At 41.6% G+C, this 21,882-nt stretch overlaps 1 protein-coding gene across 3 annotated transcripts in view; it reads left to right on the top strand.

The window, feature by feature from the left end:
* FoxP (forkhead box transcription factor P) overlaps nt 1–21,882 on the top strand; it is a 116,863-nt gene that overhangs the window by 37,526 nt on the left and 57,455 nt on the right. For all 3 annotated transcript variants that reach the window (XM_072301272.1, XM_019060004.2, XM_019060005.2), the window contains exons 2-3: nt 1,099–1,525; nt 2,630–2,734. In XM_072301272.1, the coding sequence (XP_072157373.1) occupies nt 1,153–1,525; nt 2,630–2,734 (478 nt within the window). In that variant the 5' untranslated portion in view covers nt 1,099–1,152. The remainder of the gene's footprint in view (nt 1–1,098; nt 1,526–2,629; nt 2,735–21,882) is intronic.

Here is a 21,882-nt window from a genome sequence, read left to right as displayed (position 1 = left end):
GAGTTCCCGTGAACCGGTTTAGTAAGTCGCAGTGGTAGTGGGTGTAGCTGAAAGTCTCAGATCGGCCCAACATTGGCGTGGTAATGGGAATTAGAAGAATTTGGACTCAATAATGGAGAAAAAAGTTTCTCAGACCCAGAGTCCAGACTTTTGAAAAAATCGACACGAAAAACATATACTCTTGATTCACGAGGACTTCTGCTTGAAACTAAAGACCAGCCCCCTAATTAAGGCGGATTTTCTTTTGGATTCAAGCTAAAGTCCGGTTGTATCGATAGAATATCCTGCGAAATTTGTTATTAGTATGGACTCTTAATCCAAGATACTCTTCCAATAGTTTAAGTCCCAGCCATGATACCTTCTCGGCCTGAATGCCAAAGCTCTCGCGTGGTGATCCCTAATGCTGCCATGCTAAGGAAGAACGCCGCATGAGCCTTCAGACGTTGCCAAGTTTCCTTCGATAAAAACCGAATTTACTGGAAAAATTGTGAATATTTTTTTCCAAGATTTTCAGATTATTTTGTACGCAATTTAATCTAAAATATTTGAAGATTTCAAAGAAAAATGTGCGCAAATACCGAAAATTCATGTTTTATCAAGGGAAATTTGGATACTCTCGAATGTTCATACGCGTTCTCCCTTAGCACGGCAGAATGGGCCTGAACTGTTTGACTCGTACTTTGCTGAGTTCTGTAACAGGTAGCGTAGACAAAGACGTGGAATATTAAATCAGGGTGTCTACTAAAACAGGCTAGTCGGAAATCAGTACTTTAACAGTACTTTTTCAGTATACATTCCCAAGAAATTCAGTACGTCTTCAATAGAAAAATTCAGTACTTGTTCAGTACCTCCGATTGACGAAATTTGAAAAATTTCAAAAACTTGAACTTCTCGCTCAAATTAGGTCAAAAGTGACAAAAAATCCGGACCTTCTTGCGGAATTTCCGCACTTTATCAGTACTTCCGGACCGCCCTAAAAAAAGCAGCACTTTTTTTGGACTTTCCGGAAATTCCGGACTTGTAGACACCCTGAAATTTCTATCACTACTTTAACTAAACGCTGAGCACGCGTTTAATTCTCCTTCCGTCCTGTTTCAGGTAACCATGGAATCGAGCTTGCGGCGAGAAGTATGTTAACGACACAGACCGGCTATGCAGCAACTCCAGGATCAACTCCAGCTGAACTTGATCCAGCAATCTCTGGCTCAAAGCGCGGCCAATAATATAAACATCACCCGCAACGGGTTGACGAGCAACGGGAGCTGCGCCGCCGAGGACGACAACAACAACAACAGCGGGAAGAAGGGCGGCTGCGGCGGCGGCAACGGCTGCTTCGAGGCTTCGCCGCGCGGGATGACCAACCACAAGGGCGGCGCCACGGCCGAGGCGCTCCAGCAGATGGCCTTCCAGCAGCAGCAGCTCGTCCACCAGCTCCAGATGACCCAACGCCAGTACGTCTTCCAGCACGGCATCAGCCTCCCCGCCATGCTCCCCCACCCACCCGCACCCCAGGCGGTTCAGCAAAGTAAGTACTTCATACATCAATTGGCCGTACACTTCAGCAGTGCGCTCAGCTGATTGTTGAAATTGAAAGACAAAGCCGTGGCCAAAGAAGGCATTGGGAAGATTTGTCGATCCTCAGGCGGTTCAGCAAAGTAGGTGCTATTGGGTGAACTTCATACATAAATTGGCCGCACACTTCAGCGGTAGGCTGATTGTTGAAATTGAAAGACAAAGCCGTAGCCAAAGAAGGCATGGGGAAAATTTAACGATCCTATAGGTTGAAAAAGTTGGTTCTTAAAGATAGACTAAGGTAGAAAACGATGGACTAACTAATGATGTCTAGTTGATTGCCGTTGGTTAGTCTACTATTTACCTCATTTGTCATCACAAATGGGATCCCTACCATTTCTGTTTATCTCCTTTGTCTATTCCTTTGTCGATCAATTTCAACGATCAGCCTGCAGGACCAGATTGGCCGAGGTGCTCTTGCACCCCCCCCCCCCCCCGGCGAATCTTTACTTCTAGATCCTCCAGATGGTCTTTGAAGTCTAAAAGACGAATTTAAGGAGGCCCTGGAATGAAATTTCGGGTGTCATGAGGACTTGGAGTATTTGGAACACAAAATGATTGGCACACCAAAACTGAGCGCTAATCTGACCCTGCACATAGTCAGCTGAGGCTAGCTTTCGGTTGTCCCGGTGTTAAACGCGAATTTTCTCAGAATCAATTTTAGAGATCAAAATAAGACTTTTTGTTTTACAAAGATTTCCAGGGAGATGCCCCCCCCCCCCTCCTTGGAAAATCAATGATTTCGTAACTTTCGATCATAGTTTAATTACTATAGTTGTACAATTAACATTACTCTGAAACAAAAAAAGATAAATAATAATAATAATAGTAATTCGCTGTATTTTCCTTTACATCCATTTAACAGCTTACAGTGCTGCAACCGGAAGCAAATACTTTGCAAAAAATTTCTACACATAAAATTTAAAAAAAAACGCTTGGTGCCATGTGAGAACAGAGCGGAAGATTAAAGGTCGACTACCACTTAAGTTCGCTTAAGATCGGCTTACCGATCCTTTCACGGCAAAAATTAAATAAGATTTTGATATTTGCTTAACAGACTTAGGACAGGCAGACTTCAATGCATTCTGGAGTAATTTCAACATGGAGTCTCCAGATCTACACAAGAAGCAGATATCAGAAAAAGCAATTGTAGGCATCAATGGTGAGTTTTTAAAAGTTTCGTAAAAAAAGTTGTTTAAAAACCTTACATTTGAATCAAGTGCATGATATAGGCTTGGCATTATGTCTATTTCCAACGACGTCATTTGTGATCACCGCTGAGGAACCACTCGAAGTGTCCTGCGGATCGATTGTTGAATAGTTATCGAATGAATTCGATCGATAAGTCCCTATCTTGGCAATGCTTATAATCGATCTAGGTCATTCGATAACGATTCAACAATCGACCTGCTGGTGTGTAAGCTGACTGATCACACGCAGACTTATCCTGTATCGAAGAGGGGGAAGGATAAAAAGGCAACTAGAAGGGCCATTCACGGTACGAGCGGTGAGAAAAGCACCTACACTTGTTAAGGTAGGGTGGCTTCCGTATTACACTGGAAAAAAAACACATTGGATCTAGAATCCAGACTCTTGAAAACATTGACGAGAAAAAAATACTCTCGATTCAATCGGATTTTTGCTTGAATCAAAACGAAATCCGCTTAAATTAAGAGGCTTGGTTCTTGATTTAAGCTAGATTCTGATTGAATCAAGAGTACTTTTTCTTGTCGATGTTTTTAGGAGTCTGGACTCTAGATCCAAAGTGTTTTTTATCCAGTGTAAGTTCTTACTCTTTCATACCTAAGTCAGTTGCATGCTCATTTTCTTACTTTGATTTTTAATTTTAGTTATACTTATTGTTGGGAATGGGCATGTAATTGGCCCTAAACGTCCTGGATGTGTTTCTTTACTCGATTTTTAGTCCATTGAACCCATTGGTAGTGTGTTCCTTGCTTGTCATCGTTATGAATTCGGGCTATTGCGTGGTGTCTCTCTTATCACTTGTCAAAGTACTACTTATCAACGTGTTGAATCAAATGCAAAATTTGTTAAACGTTGTGAAAGTTTACCTTGATTAGGTTCCAGTATGATTGGACCATCCGATTTTGCGAGTTTTCTTTTTTCGGTTCAGTATACCTTGTACCGACAAGTTATTTAAATATTCAAGCATTATTCAGGTCGATACATATAAATTTTTCAGGGCAGACTATGAAAAATCAGTGTCTGAAAGTTGGTGAGAACGAAAACACACCAACTCGGAAATTTTTAAACGCTTAATTCCCCGTCGTCAAACATGGTGTATCGATTTCAACTTGGTGCTTTACAAAGTCTCTAAGAACTTGTCCTTTGGCACCATAAAGGTTTTTCTTAAACTAACTTCTTCGCCCGCTGCGCAGTTTTAGGTGTTTCCTGAACAATTTTTTTTTCCGAGTTGGTGTGTTTTCGAACTCGATTCAATTTCAACGATCAGCCTGCAGCCCGCATATCGCCACCAGCAGGCCGATTATTGAAATTGATAGACAAAGCTACAGACAAAGATGACAAAAGGGATATGGAGGAAACCTATTGGTGGAAGTTGGTGGTTGCAATGGACAAAGACAGTAGGTAATAGACTAACTAACGGCAACCCACGAGAAACCCGACGGTTAGTCCATCATTTTCTACCTTTGTCTACACTGGAAAAAAAGAATCTTAAATTTGCCGCCAAGAAGTATTTCTTCTTAAATCAAGAATTTTGCTGGTTAATATAAGCTACTTTTTTGCTTAACCCAAGCATTATTTATATTGAATCAAGAAAAAGTCAGCTTAAGGCATGATAAAGAAAATTCTTGGCGGCAAATTCAAGAATTATCAGGCTTGATCCAAGCTACTTCTTTTTTCAGTGTATAAGAACCACACATTTCAACCGATAGGGTCGCTCCATACCCCTTATGTCTTCTCTGTCTATAGCTTTGTCTATCAATTTCAATAATCAGCCCGCTGGTAAGGTTATCGTTATTCGATACTATATGCTCGTCAGGATAATCCATCCCGACAAAAATTGAGCGGTGGCGTTACCTGGCGGGGAAAGGCGCTCGAGGGCGAAGCGCGTTATCCTTTGTTTCCTCGCAGCTAGCGCTTTGCCCGCATTAATTCGTCGTCGCGAGGAGGCGAGGGTCCGTCCGGTCAGGGGCGGAAACGGAGAGCGATACGGCGAAATTCGGCTCGCAAATATTCGCTTGTTTATTCGCGCTCGCGGTTAAAGGGTTCCGAAGCGGCGGAGGGATGGCGGGGGGGGGGGGGGGAGGATAGAAATTGGAAATAATCGTGAAGCGCGAGCAGTTCCGGGAATTATGGGGTCCGCTAAAAAGTGAGCGAAATAACAACGCCCCGACCCCCCGCCCGCCGCGCATCCTGATCGAAGAAAATGCTAAGTTTTCGACTATACACTCACAATAAGTGTAATTAATTAATGGCGGCTGTTTGCTCACACATTCCGACAAAGCGACTCGCGGGGTCCGGGCTCCTCGACTCCATAACCGGGGGCCAGCGTTGTCGGCTTCACCGGAAAATCTTCGGCGTATTTTCCGACTTTCTACTTCGAAAAGATTTTGTGGTGGGAAATTCTTTTCAAAATCAGAATGCCAACGAGGAAAAAAGGTTACATCGAATATTGTTGAGGCTGACCTTACTGTATATAATTTAATGAAAGTGCGTTTAAAATACTGCAGTGTAGGTACAGAACTTGACATTCAATGAAATATTGCAAAAAATAATAAAGAAAAATGAATGAATTAAAATTCATGTGGTCGGAGATTCTTTTTAAATCAGAATACCAACGAGAAAAAAGGTTACATCGAATTTTGTTCAAGCTACATTGATTGATGAGTACTTTATCTGTATGTATTTTAATGAAAGTCGCTCTAGACCAATGTGTTTCAGTTTTCCAGTGTACAGAACTTGACATTCAATGAAATATTACAAAAAATAATAAATAAAAATGAAAATGAATGAATTAAAAATTAATGTGGTGGGAAATTCTTTTCAAAATCAGAATACCAACGAGGAAAAAAGGTTACATCGAATTTTGTCAGCTCATGAGGCTGACCTTACTGTATGTAATTTAATGAAAGTGTTTAAAATACCGTCTGATCTCCCCTCCACTCCCTCTCACCAACCTTTGGACCTTTCCTCCCTTGTGGGAGGATCGATTCCGATGGCGATTTGGAGTCGCAGAGCGCTCTAGTGCGCTGAGGTAGCGGCTTGATATGTATGTATGTATGTATGTATGTTTAAAATACTGCGTGGTGTACAGAACTTGACATTCAATGAAATATTACAAAAAATAATAAATAAAGAATGGATTAAAAATTAATGTATCCTAAAATATTCTTAAGATTCCAGTGTTGTTTCGGGTTCCGGATTTCTAGAAATTAGTGGTATTCGGTGAGGAAAGAAAACTCTCCAAGTTCCTAAGCGAAATCCCCTGTGCTTATCAGTACTGGCCGCCCTGCCGTGCCACCATACCAGCGAGCCGATTACTGAAACTGATAGACAAAACTAATGACAAAGAAGACAAAAGGATGGAGGAATCCTGTTGGTGGAACCGGGTGGTTGCGATGGACAAAAGAGGTCGATAATAGACTAACGAACAGCAACCACGAGATCCTAGAGTTAGTCCACCATTTTCTTACTTAGTCTAGAGGAACCACCCATTTTAACCAATAGGATCACTCCATTCTCCTTATGTCTTCTTTGTCAATCAATTACAATAATCAACCCGCCGGTTGCATTCACCAATCCAAGTCCGAAATTGTGCTAAAAATGGTTTCAAAATAAACTCTTTTCTTGATCGTTTGAGCTGGAAATCAACACCTGCGTGAAGCAAGCACTCACGAACGAAAGCGTGAACCGTTTACTCGCCTCCGTTAATTCCTCCTCGAGTCGGAGTAAGGTCGGAAACTGGCAAAATCGAGCGTAAGGTCGGAAAACTGGCAAAATCGAGCGTGATTCGGGGAGAGGGCAAACGCGGCGGCGAAGAGAAGCGTGAAAAGAACTGCGATCGAAAGTCCCGAGCCAGCTCCGACCGCCAGAATCCATCGTCTTTGTTTAGCCAATAATTATGGATGCGTTTTGTTGTGATATTTAGCTCAGCGCCGGCTCGTTATCCCCCGCCGCGTCCGCTCTTGCCAATTCTTCGCCTCTCAAAGTCTAAAATCGGGTCCTTGAATCGAGCTTTCCCAAGCATCGAGGTCAAACGGCCCAGCTGGAATACATACAGAGGAGCTTGTCTCGTCGTTGAGGAGGTATCCCTCTTCCTTATCTACCTGCGGGCTGATTATTGACATTGATAGACAAGGCTATAGACAAAGCAGACATGTATGGAGCGATCCCATTGGTTGAAGTGGATGGTTCTTACAGACTAAGGGGGAAAGTCATGGACTAACTGTGGGGTCTCTTGCTGGTTGCCGTTAGTTACTCTAATACCTTCCTCTTTCGTGCATTGAGACCACCAACTGCAGGATTGCTCCATTTCCTCTTATTCTTCTTTGTCTATAGCTTTGTCTATCAATTTAAATGATCAACCCGCTGGGCTCAATCATACTTGGAGGTGCTGCACCATACTTAATGGGTGTCCGCACACACGGGTTACCGTTCCACTTCCCGCATGGCCAAATCCTCGCGGAATTTTCCTTGAAAATGAAAACCAAGCAGGACTTTATTTCGCAAAAGGAGAAGTTCCACCAAATGGAAGGTTATTATTATAAAACGTTTCATGCGGTGGAGAAGTCCAATTCATTGCTAATTGAGGGATTCGCTCAGGAGAAAGAGGATCCCGAAATAAGAAACAGCGCGTCTTGAATGAGCATATTGACGTAACGGAATTGAGGTCCTGGTGCGCCTTCAATCGTCTAAGATAGGCCAAAATCGCTCCGTAGAGTACGTTTAGTTGTATTCTTAGGTTCAAACCTAACTGAGCTAGTTTCTGCTGATTCTACAGCGAAGTCAGCAATCCAAACGACAAGATTATCGAATTGAGTGGCAGGTAAATATTGACGAAAATACCCGTACCCGATTCGTTTTGTGCCGTCAAAACCAAACCCATTTTTGGATTGAAGAATACCAAGAAATAGGACGTCGGACGAATAAAGGACGACAAAATAAAAGTGAGTGGTAAAACTCATGAAATATAAAACGGTGCATTTTCCGTGGAAAATTTCACATGAGATGTCTCCGGGCAGGCCGGAATGCATTATTCAGTTCAGTACGTAATTATTAACCCAGAGAACAATTATATCACTTCTTTGAGGGGAAACATAAGCGGGGGAATTTCGTGCGGGGAAACCTCTAAGATACGGCGGAATGTCGTGGAGGGAATACATACTTTCAGGATGTGTCTTATGACAACTCACAAAAGAAGTGAATCAACAGAGAGCTTTCCAATACGTGTCAATTTCCACTCCTTCGAGGTAAATAATACAAAGAAGCAGCCTTACGTGTATTACGGTGATATTACAATACGCGTAGATTACTTTGATGAGGCACTTAGCCTCAGAGCTGGTAAGAATATGATTTCCTATTAATATTTTTTTGGTATATTTCTGATGGGATAATGTTGTGTATAAGTTTGCAGTCGAATACGTGGGACATTGCAAAGCCTGAGTTAGATATTCTTTGGGAAATGGAGCTACCCCCAATGGTGATAACGGACACGGCGAGCTAGGAATAAAAGGTGAATGCAGTGTTTTTTCTGCTCCGACAGCAAACCTGACAAAAGGAGCCTTAAAAATGGCATATCCTTTACCACATCAGAGAAAGCGGTTCTTAGTAATAAAAGAACAACTTAAGTTGGAGAAAAGGCTGCAAAAAAACAACAAAAGATGGACAAAACCCGGAACGTTTCAAAACAGTTACAATTTCATTTTCTACCGGGATAAAATCAAAAATAAAAAGGAGGCGTCGACTCGGTCTCGCAATAGTAGCGTATCGACGGCTCCTTTTTATTTTCGATTTTTTGCCGGTTGAAAATGAAATTGTAACTATTTTGAAACGTTCCGGGTTTTGTCCATCTTTTGTTGTTCTTTTGCAGCCTTTTCCCCAAATTAAGTTGTTCTTATATTATGTGTATTTTGGCTGATTAAGTTGTTTTTCATTTTGGTCCTTCGTATTACTTCTCCACCATTAAAGGCCTGAGTAAATTAAAGACAAGATGCGAGAAATACAATACATGGAGGAATACGACTCGCGGTCAGAAGCGGCGATTGGAAAGTGAGGAATATTAAAACACGGCAATAAAAGAATCCTCGAGTGTTTTCAATAAAAACTTCAGCCGGAAATAATAAGCGCTTTAAGATGGGTTGAGCCCATTAAGGGAGCAGTCAGCTTCCCGGCGGAAGTAGCGCCTATTCATTCGTCTCACCGAGGATTTGACTTTTAAATTCTCAATACATTCGGAATCGAACCCAACTGGAAAGTCTCCTTTCGAGGCTGATTTAATGCCGCTCCTCCAGGGGCCTCGAGAGGGCCGCGGAGTCAAAAAGGGGGCGCGGGGGGCGGGGGAGGGGAGGACGGGAGCCGCGCGATTGTAAAAATGAGTCCCGGTTTCATTAAAACTGATATTTTAACAAGATAAATAAAAACACAGACATCTCCGGCTTTCGCCATCGATGGTTTTAATTGAGTAATTAACATAACGGTTTTCGCCGAGACCCGAACCAATTATTTTCATACTTGCGACTTGTTTCTTTTCCTCCGACATTCAATTTAAATAAACATTTTCCTTAATTTTTCCTCCTTCGTTTTCGTTATTTTCCCCGCTGCAATTAACTTTGTTTCGAATCATTCAGAAGATAATGGCGCGCTCTTAGGATCGGAATTACTTCGATCGGACACTGAACATGATAATGTCTTCAAATAGCGAGAGAAGATCGTGCTACCGATGAAGTACGATCCGAGTCGGCAGCCTACCAAAGGCGGAAAGAGAGGTATTTTCGAAATGCTCGGAAAAACAAGCCATCAATAAACGAGAAACACTGTCGTTTTTGAAACTTAGGAAAAATATTTTTGAAATATTTCAAAGCCCATAAAATTCCATGAAATATCTCACTGAAATTACATTAGATTCAAATTTTAAATGTTTCGATGACAATACTGACACAAGTCCAGGAGACAGGGTGTGCTCTCTTCCCGCGGCAACGGCCGAGGAAGAAAATTAGGAGCCCACCGGCTGATTGAATGTTGAGCGGTCCGTCACCTGCTGATCGCGGATATTGTCTTGTTAATATTTATCGCTTATAAATACATGGAGCAATGTGAAAGTTCAGTAAATAGGTTTATGAAGTTCACATTCAATCACTTTTATGTAATATTACAAACTGCCTCCAATGTTGAGAAATTATCTAAGTTTTTAGATGAATTATTCTGTGCAAGTTGTATAATTTTCGGTAATCTTTAAATGACAGTTCGTTCTGCACTGGTTGTGGTATCGACGTAAATGTCAATCCAAAAGGTCAAAAGGAAAAGGAACCAGGAAAGCATAGACACGCAACCTCCCTTTCGGAACAACCAGGTGGGATTAAATACAATACATGACGAAGTCCAGCGACATGAGCTTTCATAAAATCATCAAAATAATTTGCTTTGCAGACTTCTGAATGATGTTATGTTGAAAGTGTGTGGTTTCAGTTATGGTGTGCTCGGTCTGTCAAATTCATCCACACATTCCTTAATGCACAGCACGAAAATAGCCTGCCTTATAGATCTGCCTTTAATTCTTGGTGACCTCATAACTGACGATAATGAAACCTGCACCTTTTTTTAAGGAAATCGTGTTAATTTGTTTTGCTCCAAAAATCAATACAGGCATGATCGAACAAATGAGAGACTTAGTAGAGGAGTTCCTCACTACATTTAAAAATGTGTACCCCGCAGAAACAATTATACCAAAAATGCACTTTATGGTGCACTATGCTACTGTTACGTCAAAACTAGGGACGCTGTACTTCGAGTTGACTTCGCGTTAGAAGCTTCCATTACATAATAAAGACGTTGGACCTTCGATACTTCAAAGATTCATTGACTACATAAATAATGTCGTAGCCCTTCGAACTCAACAATCAAATTATTTACGACATTACGCAACTTAAAATTGTAGATGATAGACTTACATTTGACAAATTAAAAAATATAGTAAATACGTCATACGCAATCGGTACTATAATGATAAGTAAGATGTCTAAGTAATGTTAATTTGGCCAAACATTCCAGATACAAATATAGACAAAGTCGAAATTAGTGCAGCTAGCAAATGCACTTTGGGCACTATGCTACTGTTACGTCAAAACTAGGGCCGCTGTCGCAGTCGACCACCATTCGGTTTGAAGCTCACCATCGCTACTTCAAAGAGTTTTAAGAGACGAAATTACTCTTATTTTCATATATTTGCTGGTCCGATAACCACTCACTAGTTTGTGAGTTTCACTAAAAGAAAATACATTAACAAAATAGCCGCCCTCTTCGTATTGAAAGATTTCCTGTATAACATGGTCTGGGATTTCTTCTCCCAGACACGATGAGGTCTTCTTAAATCTCGTTCCTTCGAACAAAAATTTTATTGATGTTACGTCGAGACCCTTCATTTCGCATCAAGAAAAGGAGTATCTTTCAGGATGAATTGTGTTAAGGTGTTGTCAAGCCCATTAACATTTAATTTTACCTTATTTGGTTTTCCTTCAGTCATGTTTTCTGACATATTGAAATTTTTAAGTTGGGCGAAGTGGCTTGGCACGTGACAAGACAAATTGTAAAAAAAGCAGCTATGAAGTTAGTATGAAGTGTGAAATTATAACTTGCCTTGATATTATAATATGAAAATGATCATGCTTTTGAATGATTTTGTGTGTATGTGTGATGTTTTGTGGTTCGGTTTTTTTATTTGTGTGACATCACTTGAAAGTGTTCAATTGTGATGCCCATTAAAAAAAAAAAAAAAAAAACCTCATTAGTTTGTGTATTCCACTAAATGAAAATACATTAACATAAATTACCACCAGCTTGTTCTTGAAATATTTCTATTGTAGCAGTGTCTGGGATTTCCTTTCTCAGACACGTTGAGGTCTTCTTGATTCTCTTTCCTTCGGACAAGAATTTCATTAATTTCATGTCGACACCCTTCTTTTCGCAATAAGTCCTCATCACCTTTCCAAGAGGAGAAGTATCTTTCAGGATCTTATGGTGGGTGGTTTCGGCTAATTAATGCAAAGTCTATAGGGTCCGATAACACGAGCCGTTTGCTTTTTCACCCAAGTCGTTTTTAAACAAGATAATTTTTGTTAAGCTAAAATGCGAATATGTAGGGCAGTAATTATCAAAATTTTGTTTGATTCAATTATTTGAAGGGGCGCCGGGATGTACGCGCCTCTGCCGGACGCTCATTATTCTCTGATTGGCCGCCATCCCGCACATCGCGACTCGCGCCGCGGACGGCAGCCTGCCTCAGCGACGTTCCGCATGGGTGCGCCAGCTCCGATAGGACATTTCCGTTTCTTTCAACGTATGTATTGCTGCCCCTAAATGTCGAATTTTTCGTATCATCTAGAAACGCGTAAGATAATGTAATATACCTAAACAAGCCCTAGAAACTATTCATTTTAAATTTCATTAGTATTGAATTTAGTTACGCAATTTACGCTTCGAGGATTACATAGTATCAACCGTCGAGCCCGAACTACTACCTAAGTGCGTGCTCTCCCACCAAATACCCCCCGAATAAGTAGGTTTCCCCGATGCCCTAGCTTAAAGAAATGACTTGTTACGTCCTTTGACCATATTTTCCCTCCGCCTCCAGAAACCGATTTGCGTTTGCACCTGCTTCGCGCTTGATGGAAGAGAGTTTTAGATCTTGGCTCAAACCCTTTGAGTTTAAGCACTATGATGAGTTTGTACAACCTCTCCGAGTGCAGCACGCAGAAGAAAACGCTAATGAGCTTCCGGAATAAGTAAGTATCGCAGAATTGAAGTCATTCGGTTCGGTAGGACCTCGTAAAGGGTGAACGGTGTTATGTAGCAACAAAGCATGAGAGAAAAAAAACGAAAAATTCCACACGGCGGTGCTGAGGGGAAACACCATTATAAACGAATGGAACGTGTGCAAGTTGAAGACAGAAACTTTAACGGTGGCCGGTATCGGTAATATTGTTTGTCGTGACGCACAGTGGCGGGGGGAGGCTGGGGAGGGAATGTTTAAGAGATGAGGCAGGTAGCCGAGGAATTTACGAGCCAACTATTCGATGGGAATTACCGGCATATATCAAAGTTATCAATTTCCAACGATCAAACTATAGCGATAAATAATAAATTGTTTTATCAAATTTATAAGAAGTTTAAAATGCACCGTTTTATCGTCATCAATTCCTGCACGCGCGTTAATTTATTCGAGTATAACTCATGTAAATTGCTCTTTACTCGCAATTATTGTATGCGCGCAGTTAGTGTTTATCATTTTTATTCCCCGAACCCTCAACATATGTCTTCGCCGTCCTTATACTTCCAATTTTCGTCCCAAGTTAGTTCTTTTCCGTTGACTTCGCTTTTGTGTTATGGATGCACTTTGATGGGGCTGCTAGGAGCTTGTGTAATGACCAGGCGAAGTTTCGCAGAGAACGAAGGCACGATTCCTGGAGTAGTTAAATCTTTCACTTTCGGATAATTACAAGGATTGGAAGTGTCGCAAATTTTCAACACACAGATTTGGTCGATTTCACAAAGGATAAACTAAAACAGAAAAATTAACCAAAAGCTTGTATTACCTTGCGTTTTACTTCCTATATGACACAAGATTTTAGTTACTTTTTCTTACTGTGTACAATCAATAGAGGATCACGGGGAAAAAAGTACAAAACTTCGAGAAAAAAACTAACTCTCATTATGACGCGCCACAGGAGATAGTCCGGAGATAGAGATAGATGTTTTAGCTTCCGTTTTCGTTTTTCTGTTCGCACTACGTTTTTTTTGTAATTCACCTGATGATGGCTGATACAGCCGAAATGGTGACAGGGATTTAAGTATGACGACCGAAGAAAAATTCAAATCGGGCAAAAAAGAAATGTAAGTGCCCATGAAACTCTCATGGGTTACTTTGCAATATACACCACGTAAAGGCAATTGAAAAATACACTGACTTACACTGGAAAGAAAAACTCATTGGATCTAGAGTCTAGACTCTTACAAACATCAACAAGATAGAGTACTCTTGATTCAATCAGAATCTAGCTTAAATCAAGAACCAAGCCTCTTAATTTAAGCGGATTTCGTTTTGATTTAAGCAAAAATCCGATTGAATCAAGAGTATTTTTTCTTGTCAATGTTTCAAGAGTCCTGGCTCTAGATCCAATGTGTTTTTTTTCCTAGTGTATGACTGTTTCTGAAGAAAAATCTCGTCTTTTCAAGAATGGAGGGGTCATAATTTTGTGCGAGCATGTTGGAAAAGCATGTTTAGAGCTTTGTAACAACTTTTAGGACATAATTTATCGCTTCCTTATTTTTTAAAAAAAGTACACATTTTCCATCAAGGATCTCTCAGACTGAAAACTCAGTTGAATGAATCCCCACTAACACCGATGGTGGACGGACAGCGATAAAGAAGAGGGTCGCAGATGATGAAACGGGGGGGATCGCAGGGATGCGTATTTAATCACAACACCGCGAGAGGATCACTCTCGGATCATTCGTCGCGAACCAAAGGTCACTCGGTCGTCATCGTCATCCTCATCATCGCCACCGTCGTCTTCAGCTCCGATAATTAAAACGGATACGTCACCCTTGCCGCTTAGTCACCACCGAAACCGCGGATCCGACCAACGGCGAGGCGTCAATGATCGATTATCGATATTCTCCCATTTGAAGCTACGGTGAATCGATTATTAAGGTGTTCGTCGCGAACACCCTGTTCATCGATCCTTTTCCATAGGTTAAAATGGCAGATCAATCGGTGCATCGCTAAGCACGCCACGCCTCTGGACCCGACACTCCGGTGGGTCTGTGATTATTTTCTCGCGGGGCTCGGCGCGGTGTGCGCCTCATTTGGCAAATACACAGCGGCTCTGATTAGAGCTCCGAGAATCGGTGCCCTGATGAATTCTTCGAGACGCGGCCGAAGCTCGTCAAGTTATTTCTGGTCGTTATTATTGCGAAAGGTGAGAAGCCTTTGAGTATCGTGGAGATGTAAGTTAAAGTACTATAGGGCTTGAAAGTTACACGGTGTTAGAGTGTCGTTGAATATGAGTTCGATTATTGTGATTCATGATTTATAAGTCGGTTAAAAACATCATTGACGTATCATGTCTCCTCGAGAGCATTAGTCCCGAGGTCGATTGGTTAGGAATAATTGTAATCTATCTGTTTCTGCGCCAAGTCCCTTTTCCGCTTATGATAATCGACCCATCATCGCTGGGATCTAGTGCATATAAAGCTATTGGTAAATTTATACGAATAACATGTTTAAATATAAATTCGTTTATGTCCCGCATTAGGTTTTTTTTAAAATACAAATCAGAGGAAGATATCAATTTGAATATGGCCCGAAATGCTCATATTCAGGAAAGTAGAGGCTGACAGTTAGAAGAATAAATACTCTCTGAATTTCAAGACTAAAAGAAGGGGAGGAGGCAGCACTGAAGAGGAAGGAGGAGAAAGAAGAGAAGAAAAAAAATAGCAAGCGACGTGTGCTTCAAAAAAAGCTGTTCAATTACACAGTTCTTGGATAGAATAACTGGTTAGCAACTGGTAGAATAATTTCCCTGATTCGGCCGCGACTGGAATTTTTGAACTATCAACCAGAAATCACTAAAAGGGACGGATCGTCATTTTCAGATGACAGAAAACCCGTTCGGAACAAGATTTCGTGTGGTTTCAACTAGAGATAATCCTATCGCGACATATTCCACAAGAAGTCGTGTAAACTGGATTCTTTTACACGTATGGAGATGCCAAAACCGTGCGTCAAACTTTCAAGAACACGGGAAATCCAGGTAGATACCACCCTTAAAATTTCGACTCAAGGCTCCCGCGTATAGATTCACTGCTGATCGGATCCCTCCCCTCTCGGTGCAAATAGAGGAAAATCGCCGGGAATTCGGACATTCTATAGACCCCCCCCCCTTTTCTTGCCGAGCGACGCAAGGAAGTGTACTCGATTTTCAGTCAAAGGGTTGAAGTGGGAGTCAACCGCCGGGCGCGCTAAACCCGCGAATCGAACGGCCCCCGTGTCGCGAAAAACAGCAGCAACTCCGCTCCGACTTGAGCCACGGCGAACACGCGCTCGTACGTGCGTCGCGGCGCGCTTCAGAATGGAGTTACTGCTCTCTTGCGTAGGACGGCAGGGCCCCTTGTTTGTCCGGCCACTCGCGTCGCCCGAGATTAAAAGCTCCAAGGCGGGAAGGACGAAAAAGCAGGGCACGAGAGCCCAAGTCGACCGCGTTTGGCAGAAAGGAACCAAGCCACATCAGTTATTGCCAAGTTTAACTGGGCAATTAAATTATTCGCGACAAAACGGTTCACTGGAAAAAAAACCGCATTGGATCTAGAGTCCAGACTCTTAAAAACATCGACAAGAAAAAGTACTCTTGATTCAATCAGAATCTAGCTTAAATCAAGAACCAAGCCTCTTAATTAAAGCGGATTTCGTTTTGATTTAAGGAAATATCCGATTGAATCAAGAGTATTTTTTCTTTTTAATGTTTTCAAGAGTTTGAACTCCAGATCCAATGTGTTTTTTTTCCAGTGTTGGGCGGATTCCTTCGAAAGTTCTAAGGAATTTTCTTCGTACTATACGGAGAATTCACTGAAATTCGCACAAAAAACCGCACAACCGTTTTCGAGTATAAAATTGAATTGCCCGAATAAATTTGGCAATAGCTGACGTGACTTGGTTCCTTTCTGCTCAGCGCGGTCCGAGTGGGAACTACCTTTCCCTCGGGTTCGAATAAGCTTTCTTTCATTATTTTTCAGACGGCGAGCAATTGTTACTCGGCATCCGGGAGGACTCGTTAGTAAATTTTAACTGATATCGATCAGAGCCGCGGCTTCATTATGCATATCTCCTCCGCCGGAGCCAATTGTATCTCCTCATCCCCCGTGCGCGTGTGTGAGTGCGTAATTGTGTTTGTGCTTAGACTTTAGACAAGCAAGAGCTCTCCCTTTTTCCTGTCCATCCCCGGCTCGGTCGACCTTCTTGCTCCTCCACGGCGGAACCCACCTCCCGATAATTGTGTACAAACATCCAGGGTCTTCCATAATAAAACTAAGCATTTATTCCTGCTGTTTATTTTAACTTGAGCTACTTATTAACCGCCCCGTCTCGCCGCTCCCGCCCGCGCCCCGGGCCTCGAAAGCTCCCGCGGTCTTTCCCATTTCTTATTCAAATTACTTACTACTCCATCATCCTATTTATTTACTCTGTTTCGTTTGAATATTTATTTCCCTGTTTTTATGTGCCCGTTTATTAATTATTCTCATTTTCTCGCATCGAATAATATAATCCTTCAGTCAGCTACTTTTAATATTTGCCATGCTACCCCCTCCTCCCCCCCCCCCCCCCCGGGCCGCTTTCCTCTCCGTGCGCAGCAGACCCCGGATCTGCCCGCATGCCGCGGCTCTGTAGCGATTCTGTATCCTTCTCCTGTACTGCCATGCTAAGGAAAAACGCTGTATTAACGTTCGTGCGTTGCCGCACTGGAAAAAGAAAAGAAGACATAGGATGTAGAGTCCAGACTCTTGAAAACATTGACAAGAAAAAATACTCTTGATTCAATCAGAATTTTGCTTAAATCAAAACGAAATCCGCTCAAATTAAGAGGCTCGGTTCTTGATTTAAGCAAAAATCCGATTGAATCAAGAGTATTTTTTCTTGTCAATGTTTTTAAGAGTCTGGACTCTAGATCCAATGTGTTTTTTTCCCGGTGCGAATTTCCTCCGATTAAAGTTCTATTTATTAATAGAAGATGTGAATACTCTCTCTGAAAGTTTTCAGATAATGTAGAGCTGGTTGCGGATAAAATTCACTCAAAAATTGGAGGAAAATTAATCTCGTATTTTCCTGAAAATGTGAATATTACTAGAGGACAATTGGCGACGTCGCAAGGCTCATGAGGCGTTAATTCACAGAACGGCGGTACATCGTTTCTAACGTGGGTTGTCGGTGTTGCTGCGTCCTGCTTCGGCATTGGGTAGCGACAGGTTGTTGTCACACCACATAGAAATGTGCCTTATGCCGCAATCACAGGCTGAATATAACAGCTAAATGTGGAAGTCAACAGTCATCGCCCAACGGCTGAAATTTCGCAAATTCGAGTTATTTTCATCCAGATGTGTGTCAAATCTATTCGAATAGCTCAGACAAATCCAACATTAGTCCGATGGTGCCTGAGAATCGTTGCTGAATTTTGCGCGTGACGCGCAAAATTCAGGCATCGCGCCGATGACTTCCACATTCAAGCCACATTCAGCTCCCACATTCACCGTGTGATTGCGGCATGAGAAAAATCAAGCTGAATGAGCTTGTAAAAAGCTTTGGGGGGGGGAGGGTTATTTTTGACTGTGAATGAGAGCTTCCTTTTTAGGATTTACCTTTGATCGACCTTTGATTTAGTTTCGTATAGGGATGGTTCTTCATCGCTGAGGTCTCATGGTTTAAGCAAACTCGTGACATTACATTTCCTTTACCAAGCATAATTTGGCAAGGAATAACGGATAAAGTCAAGTCAAGCAACTGAAGCAACATCAGTCGCGACATTCATAAGTTGGCATCGCAGTTTATCCTCTATTAAGGTATGTAATTCTACCGTTTGCAATCGATTGTTAGAGAGGTAGTACGTCTCGTTAAAGATCGATTGTTTCACATGCGTTTAAATGGAAAGCGTTGCCAACTTGGAAAAATGGTTATTGATGTACAATCGAAGGAAAAGTACCGAGTGAAGGAGGGCGAATGCATGTGCGAACAGCAACGGTAGGATTAAAGGAAACATCACCACTTTTTGTTTCACGAAGTCGTGGGCATGGGACCCTGGGGACTATTTCATCACTCGCATCCCAATCTTCGTCGACGAATTCAGGTCATAAATACGGCAAATTTGCATGTTTTAGCGAGAACACCTAACTCTGGCTAGCTTTTCTACCTACGGGTCTTATAAATTCATGTTGTTAACGCGGGTGGCTGCCCTATGTCAGAGGAACACGTGTTGAAGTTCTCTGCTTGTGATTCAACGAAATAATCAACTTATTTCCCCCGTACACACGATTTCATAATATTGCTTTCCTTAAGGAAGGCAATTTAGAAGAAAAATTAGAGAACGCTCGTATTCACCGTTCTCAGATATCAGAGCAAAGGAAAATCTCTGCAGAGGCCATGTCAAAAACTAATACAGAAGAAGTAAAGAATAGTTCATATTCCACTTCTAGGGTTCTTGGCGTCGATGTTCACGTGCGAACGACATAATTGGAATGCAAAATTTTACCGACCTCCGAAACAAAACGTCAATTTAAAGCGGAATAAATTCGCCATTATCCTTAAATTTCAAAAATTTAAGAGTCCTCGTAGAAGAGAATAACAAAAGAAAATAACTTTTTTAACACGCCCAAAAAATTATATTTTCTTTGGTCAGTCCTAAGACTGAAAATAGTGTAAGAGAAAAGTTCTGGAGTGACGCTTTCATTTCGTAATTCAGAAATTTCTATCACCTATTTGAAAATGCCAAGTCTGGGAGAAAGAATGAAAATTGCAACCACGAGAAAAATTCATGAGTCAAAATCTAGAAGATGGGATTTTTCAAGTCACAGTGGATTGAGGATCGCCGGATTCTCAAATGGAGCGCTGACAACTCATCTGTTTCGGTTCCGAAATCACTTCCGAAAGAAGAGTCCCAAATTCATTCGTTCTATAGGGTCAAGGGGTCGCGAGGTTAGAGGAGGGGCGCCCCACGCACCTTGACGCGTTAAAACAACGTAAGAGCCGCAACTCTCGGGCAATGTACCGTTAATGCTATCACGATTTACGATACGCGAAAACCAAGGAAATTTTCGACACTAAATTTCCAATTTCAGCTAAGATTGACTATTCACTTGTCAGAAAAATCAAATTTTGATACGAGCGCCGAATGGCTAAGTGGCAGCGCACTCGTCTATCACCGCTGCGACTCGAATTCAAATCCATGCTGCGGCAGCTTCGTTTTATGTTTGCATGTAAAACTTTCACTCCCGCCAGAGCGCGAAATTCGCGCCGGATCCATACACTCAGAGTAACAGGTGGTCAAACTAGCAACTGAATAAGCGTGAATTTTGCGCCGGGATTTTTAACAGTGTTGACATGCTGGGAAGGACTAGTAAGAATTGATATGATCAATAATTAGCTAGTTAAAATTAAAAATATCCAGGGTGCGAACAATGAACATTCCTTCCGATCAGAAGATCCATGCTCTTTTCAGGCCGTGAAATCCGGCAGCCTGCTCTGAGTTCACGGGCGGGCGACCCGCAGCGCCCTCGAAGAATCCTTCGCACAACAAGGAGATCGCGGCGATAAGTTTTGCATTTTTAAGTATGTCCCCGCCGGTGGCTCACGCTTAAACGGCTCATTTTTTACCTTAAATCTTTCCGGTTGAGGACCTCCGTCATTTCGTCGAAATCGACTCCGCGGTTTTAAATGAGAGAGGGTTCTCTGGAGTCCCCATTGCTGTTGTCAAATGGGATCGCAATTCTTTGTTTTTTCTCCCGCGAGGCGATGCATGTACTCAAAGCGAATACTACGCCCCGTTTGAATACCATGACCTCCGCCTCGAGGTATACTACTCCCCATTTTGTTGGTTTCGATATTTCCCCGCCGACTACTTTTACGGGGCACCTTTTCATGGGACACTGGAAAAAAAGGCTCTTGGATCTTGAGCCCACACTCTTAGGAAATTCTACAGAAAAATACTCTGGATTGAATCGGGTTTTGGCTGAATCAAAAGGAAATCCGCTAAAATTAAGATGTTTGGCCCGATTCAAGAATAAGTCGAATTGAATGGAAAGTATTTTTTTTTTGTCGAATTTTTAAAGAGTAGACTCTAGATCCAATAGACTGCTTTTCCCAGTGAAGTTTTTATTGACCGAGGGAGACAACTGCCACTACGAATACGCTATTATACTTCTGCGTTTCGGAAAAAACGTCGTGTACGTCTTCAGACGTTGCCGAACAAATCATGAATACACGGGAAAATTTTTAATATATTTTTCCAATTTTTCGGAGAATTAAGTTCGCGATTTGATTGAACGCGTCTGAGAAATTAGAAGAAAAGCATTCATAGTTTCCTTATAGAAAGGTTTTTTCTGTACAAAAATTTAGCAACATCTAAATGCACACGCGGCGTTCTTCTTTAAAACGAGTCGCCGATCTCAAAACGTTATTCCCATTCAAGGTTTCGACATTGGCTCAAACAAATCAATTGTTTACAAGAAAAAGACTTCACAATTTCTGTCCAAAATTTTAGTGATTTTTGTTCTTCATCAGTAAAAAAACGACCCGAGTTTTAAGTAAGAAATGCTCACCAGTTCGGCAGTAAGAAAATACTTATAGAGAAGGGAAATTTTAAGGCGTTAAAATGGAATCACGTTCCTTGTTCCTTCAAATGGAAATAGGCGAAGTAGTAGGCCATGCAAAAAGATTGAAACGGTATGCTCTTCTCATGATTCCGAACACAACATAATTAAAAAAGGAAAAATAAAGTGACATGAAAAATCCAAATAAGAGCAGCATTGTGGACCTCCAGATTTTTTACAATGCATTCTTTACACGATCGATACATTTCAAATTGAAACCAGTTCAGTGGACTATTTGAGGAAAATCGAAATTTTAGTCTCTAAATCAATCATTGAAGAATATGCGTGCTGAATATAATCTTACAAAATCTTGAAGTAAATCTTATACTGTTGATATTTCGTTGGTGACTTCAACGCGTCAAAATCGAAGGTTAATTGTATCAATGGTCACTGCTTTTGAGGCTTTGGAAGATGATTTTCGTCACAAACATTCTACATATCGACGGTGAAACTACCAGACCACGTATCTCGTTTGCGGTGTTTAAAAATCTCCACTCACAGTTTCTTTTTTTGAAGGAGATCAAATCAATATCATTCCTTACAGTTTTCACAGATTTTTCTCCGCACAAAGAGGAAAAATCACGGAAGTTTTCACGAATTGACGTTGAGTAGTTTTCTATTTAAAAAATAAAGTATGACAGGAAGTTTGCGACGTCGCAAACCGAGATACGTGGTTTGGTAGTTTCACCGTCGATATACATA

The sequence above is a fragment of the Bemisia tabaci genome, chromosome 6 (genome assembly GCF_918797505.1).
Source record: "Bemisia tabaci chromosome 6, PGI_BMITA_v3".
Lineage (NCBI taxonomy): Eukaryota > Metazoa > Arthropoda > Insecta > Hemiptera > Aleyrodidae > Bemisia > Bemisia tabaci.
The sequence above is the reverse complement of the archived record's forward strand: the minus strand, read 5'-3'. Positions and strand labels throughout refer to the sequence as shown.